Source organism: Aethina tumida, chromosome 1 (assembly GCF_024364675.1).
Source record: "Aethina tumida isolate Nest 87 chromosome 1, icAetTumi1.1, whole genome shotgun sequence".
NCBI classification, from domain to species: Eukaryota; Metazoa; Arthropoda; class Insecta; order Coleoptera; family Nitidulidae; genus Aethina; species Aethina tumida.
The window spans coordinates 9,104,472-9,110,471 of NC_065435.1; the positions used below are offsets into that span (position 1 = coordinate 9,104,472).

Here is a 6,000-nt window from a genome sequence, read left to right on the forward strand (position 1 = left end):
TAAAATATTTAGAATTTTTCTATCACTAAACACAAATTTAAAAAATAATAAAATAATAAAATCGTTGTAAACTTATTTGATGTGACAAATAAGATAAAATTTGGTTAATTTTAATCGAATATTTATTTATTTTTTTTTATTTTTTATCTACATAACTAACTATAAAGTTATGAACATTTTATATATAAAAATACATAAAAATTTAAAAATAATTTTTATTTTTCTTAGCACAAATGTAAAAAATAATCGTTGTTACAGCTCGAACGTAATAAAATTGTTTTGAGTGGTTCCTATAACTAATTTCAAAGCACAATGATCAAAATACTGAAATATGTTATTGCCGCCACATACCACGAATAAAATAACAATAAAAACGGTACATAAAATATTACCCAAAATAAAACCGGATCCGGTTATGAAATATTTTACAACTATCGTGCATTTTGCACTTCATTGATTGGCCACTTTATTGTTCCTGCGTCACGACGTTCATTAAAATAGTGTACGACGCGCAAAATATTTACAATTTAGCTCCTGACCGACCATCGGACCACTCTAAATTGGCAAAACGGGGAACCACATCTAAAATAACGGGGTTACATAATATTAATTAAACGAAAAGTATCCGAGTATATTAATATTTTTAACTTGGTCTGCAGGTTTTTTTAGTGAATCATGAAACTTTGGCGTTACTGACCGAAAACTTGGCAATATAATTGGAACATATTTTTCAACACGTATACTTAAAAACAGTTCTCATATCGCCGATTTTTAAAATATTTTCTGGATGTTTCAGGTTCAAAATACTGGAGATAAATCGAAAAGTTCTTACTGGAGGTTTACTGGGTTAACCATCTACCATGTGGAGAGTAAACATTGGCAGTTTTTATTTAGCTGGAGTGTCTAGACTGTTTATTACTATTTACTATTTTTGTACCATAAGGCATATTTTTACTTAGCTTATATTTAGTCTTGTTGACCGACGTAATATTATTTTTGTTGTTTTAATTAGAAGTCGTCCTTTAAATTTAGCACCATCAGATGCTGGCCATAATATTCAACCCAGCATCGTTCACTATTAAAAAATGAAACGGCGATTAAACAAGCTAAACGAGATGAAAGTCATCTCGAGATTAGCTGAAGTGTGCTCTTAATTTTATGAAAAACACCAATGAAGCCCGACGATATGTAATGTAGAATGTTTTTATTTCACGTCGTTTATTAATAACCCACAACATAAAAATACCGAATCAATTCATCTGGTCTACATTCGGTTAGCTGAAGCTTTCAGAGATTCTCTCTAACAAACAATCGAGTTTACATATATTTCTATAATTATATGCACTTGTGTCCCAGATTTATTTTCAGACGAGGTTGGTCAGTACATATTAACCTACACTGGTAGACATAATTGGAGCATCTGACATTTTTCTTTCACCAAAGCAGTAAACGCAATATTGTCTAGGGTTATAAGGCGTGAATACATGGGTCAAATAAAATGTTCTCCTCATTTAAATCTGAAACTATTGTGTATATATAATTATTTAACTGTTCATCCCTTCATTCCGTGCACAAATGTTTTTATTTTACCAAAAGGATTAAAATCATCTTAAATCAACATCAGCACAAAAATGGTAAGAATTTTTAGTATAACTTTCTAACTGTTATTTGATACTTTTTAAAATAAAAAAAAGACATCTGTACAGAAGCTGTAAACATATTTTGTTTATGACAACAAGAACGTTATTCCAGTCACATAATAAAATTTATTATCTACATAAATAAGACTTTTATTTTATTTCTTTTTATATTTTTTATTATTTATTTTTTTTATGTATTTTCTTCTACTCTATTTTGTTGAGTGCTTCAAATAATTTATTTTATTAAATCTACTTTAGATAAAATAAAGGTTTGAAAATATTAAATAACTTATTAAAATTATTAATATTTGTGTAAATGAAAAATAATATAACTGAAATATTTTACTTGTTTAAAAATGTGATTGTTTTATTTGATTAATTTTGATTTAATGACTGAAAGTTAAATTTATTGTTTGTTTAATTTAACAAACTATTTATACCAACAACTTGTTTCTATGGTACCAGAAAAAGTAATTTATGTGTTTTTTCTAGCTTGATTTAAACAAATTTTAATATGTTTGCAAGTGTATATGTTATTTGAAATTTTTTTGGGTCAACACTGTTGTTAACATGTTAAATTTATTTTATAAGTTCAAAAAACATTTTAAATCAACAGAAGAAGTATTCAAAACGTTTGGAAAAGTTGTACCATTTTGGCTTCTTCAGTTTAGAAGTGGCAAGGAATGCACTGAAGATGGGCAACGTCAAGATCGTCCTGAAACCAGTTCCAACGAAGAAATTAAACAATATTTTGTACAAAATCCTCATGCAACATGTTTGGAAATAGGCCAGTCATTAAACTGATATAAATCACCCATTAGAAAGAGGTTTCATGCAATGAATTCCATCAAAAAGTTGAGCAAATAGATTAAGTAAAGAAAACAAGTTTAGGCATTTGACAATTGCCAATTTTCTCCTTGCATGTAACGCAAATGAGCCTCTCATTGATTCTATTCTTATATGTAACGAAAAATGAACTGCTTATGATAATACTCATCGTTCAAGACAATGAGTTGAAGCTGATAAAGGTAATGCAATAGTACTTAACGTCAAGGTCGTCCTGAAACCAGTTCCAACGAAGAAATTAAACAATATTTTGTACAAAATCCTCATGCAACATGTTTGGAAATAGGTCAGTCATTAAAGTGGTATGAATAACCTAATAGAAAGAGGTTTCATGCAATGAATTCCACCAAAAAGTTGGGCAAATAGATTTAGTAAAGAAAATAAGTTTAGGCATTAGACAGTTGCCAATTTTCTCCTTGCACGCAACGCAAATGAGTCTTTTATTCACTATATTGTTATATGCAACGAAAAATAAGCTGCTTATGGTAATACTCATCGTTGAAAACAATGAATTGAAGCTGATAAAGGTGGTGCAATAGTACTTAGTAGTAGCAATTTTAAACCAAGATTTTGATACTTGTATGGTTAACTGCTCATGTAATTCTGCTTATTAACTACTTACTAAGATGCAAAACAATTAAAGCAACTATGTACTACTCAAAAAATGAGTTCAAAGAAAATGTTCTCAAAGATGAGCATTTCTAGTGAATTGAAGCTTTCTGCTTCTTCATGGCACCTCAAGTTCATACATTAGCTTCAAAATGTTAAATGGTAAGTTTTGCCTCATCCACCATACAGTTCAGATATTCCTCCATATGTCTACTATTTAATTTTGTCTTTATTCAACGTTTTACATAATAAACGATTTTATTCTGAAAAAGAATTCAAAACTGAGGCTGATCTTCTCTTCATTTTTCTTCTTGTGACATGAATTTACTTGAAGAAAGTTGCCCAATTAATTTGCTGGTGTTAAAGTGAATAAAAGTTGTTTTAAGAGAAGTAAAGTTATTTTGAAATTAAATATTAAAAACATAAATTAGTTTTTCATCAAATCAAAATCCTTTAGTTGTTCCCCCGTATTTTCAGCCCAATTTAAAAATATCCCGAGCATCGGATATCCACGTGCCTCCAACACAATCGTAGTATTAGGCAACCCAGTTGCCACCGACTTTTTTATTTGCGTTTTTCATTGTTACAAAACTAGTTCAAGGCATTAAAATTAAATTCATTTGAATAATATGGGGGCACAATCTAAATTTTATGACGGAAAAATACCAATATTCGTAACTAACTAGTGGTAATAGTGTTTTGAAAAACAATTTTTATTTGTGCCGGGGTTTTCCCCGCCACGTTAATACGAAACTTGTTGCGAAGTCATTAATTTAATAATGACATGTTCCTTTGGTGGCTGCATTTAATAATTGTGTTCAGTCACCGACCCGATGATTAATCAAAAATTGTAACACTAGAATTTCCAAATTACTGTAATTTATTTAATTAATTTATAATACTTGTTGTACTGTTATCCTGTAGTAATAGTCACTGGAAACTTATAATTTCCTCGAAGTAAATTTGGAGTTTAATCAATTATTCATTTTATTGTGACTAATGGAGAAATAGAAAAACATAATTATAATGATTCAGTGATTATTCAATTCAATAACTACTTTTTTGACTACAATCTATTTCGTTCTATTTTGCTTAATATAAATTTACTAGAAAAAAAATTTATACATATTAATAAAACTATTGATATGAACAATTATTTTTAAACTTTTGAAAGTTAAAAAAAATTAAATAGTCTATTATAATAGTTTTCTTACTTATCATATAATTTATATTAAATTCTCCATGGTACATAAAATTTTGAGGTAAATTGCATTGTTGTAAGTTGATTAATTAACTACATCATTGTATAGAATACTTACCTTGACATAATGTAAATAACAAAGAATAAATTCTTTTTAATTTCATTTGATACCATAAAGTTGGCTCAAATAAAACAAATACAACTTATAAATCGTCAAAACATTTATTCAATCAATTATTTTTGGTTTAAATAAGTACAATAAAATTAAACATAAATAGGAAACTTTATTAAATTAAAGTATATAATACTTATAACACAAATGTCAGTCAGTCAGTCATAATTTAGTTGATGGGCCTCAAAAACGAGGACCTGGGATTCTCCGGCCTGATGGGTCTGGTCTCCGGCACGTCACCGAATCTGTTTTGGAAGTTGACGTTCGGTTTGCCGTCGATGGTCTTGTCGAAGGTTCCGGGGATGCCGTTGACCACTTCGAAAAATCCATCACCACCGGCGTTGTCGAAGTTGTTCCTGTTGGCCAAGCCGAGTCCGGCCTGCGACTGAGTTTGTGCCTGAACTGGTTGTTGATTGAAGGCGAATCCTTGATTCTGGTTCGGGTTCTGGTTCTGGTTGATTGCACCTTGTTGGGCTTGTCCTGGACGTCTTTGCGCTTCGATGGCTTCGGCGTTCAGCAGCCAGAATGGTCTGTGTTCCCTGGGCCACTGGTTGAGTCTGTTGACCAGACTCTCGTCACCCCTGGCGTCGACTGGGAGGTTGGCGTTTTGGCCGCCATCGCCCAATCGGTTTTGCAGCACGTTCGAGTCGCCCGTGTCGTTCTGAGTTCTGAATCTGCTGTGCAGTTCCGGGCCCAACTTGGGGGTGAGTCCGGCGTAGGTGGGCCTTTGGGCCATCGACATGCCGATTAGGGAGACCAAGACGATGAAGGATTTCTGGAAAACACCAATCAAATTAATACACCCAATCTATATTACTAAAAGGAAAATATTGACTACAAAGTAATCGTAAACATTACCAACGTATCTTCAGGGTTCAAGTGTGAAAGGTCATTTATATTTATTTAATTGTGGACGAGCAAATTGCACAAAATAATGACAATTAAATCAATATTAATTAACCTTAATAACAGTTTTACTCACCATGTTGAGTGTAATTGTAAGTCGAGCAATGAAACAACTAAGTAATTGTCACCGATGATTCGATGTTTACTGTGCGAAGATGTGCTGGTGAATGGTTAGTTATCGGAGCTGCACAAATATATATATGGAAATAAACAGCTGTAGGAAGCCGGTCGCGGGTAAGGTAGAAGTAGATTACTGAGCAGAGGAAAAACCAAACGATGTTGTCAAATTTTACCACTGAAGAAGTTGAGTAAAACCGCAAATACGAAGAAATGCGGTTTCTGTCTTAACACATGTAACCTTGGGATCGGTTCAATTTTTTTTGTCTTAATTTTAATTGTAGTTCTGAATGATCGTGCAGTTTTAAGCGGTGAGGTATTTTGTGTTTTAGTATGTCTTTTGCCAACCGGTCCATTGTTTATGTTTATACATGTGTAAGTTACAAATTGTGGCACAAATTTGTTCATATAAAAACAATTCTAAGCATACTTTTCTAGATTTTTGTCCTACTTTACTCATTTACATAAAATTAATATTTTAATAAATTATTATTAATATTTTTATCTTT

The 6,000-nt window shown here is 31.4% G+C and overlaps 1 protein-coding gene across 1 annotated transcript; it reads right to left on the minus strand.

Annotated features, from left to right (window-relative positions):
• Positions 1-4,560: 4,560 nt before the first annotated feature.
• Positions 4,561-5,605, minus strand: LOC109596341 (uncharacterized). Its single transcript, XM_049961003.1, has 2 exons — positions 5,451-5,605; positions 4,561-5,243 (listed from the first exon to the last, which is right to left on the minus strand). Exons 1-2 carry the CDS (start codon positions 5,451-5,453, stop codon positions 4,638-4,640), a joined length of 609 nt encoding a protein of 202 aa, XP_049816960.1. The 5' UTR covers positions 5,454-5,605; the 3' UTR covers positions 4,561-4,637.
• Positions 5,606-6,000: the final 395 nt, after the last annotated feature.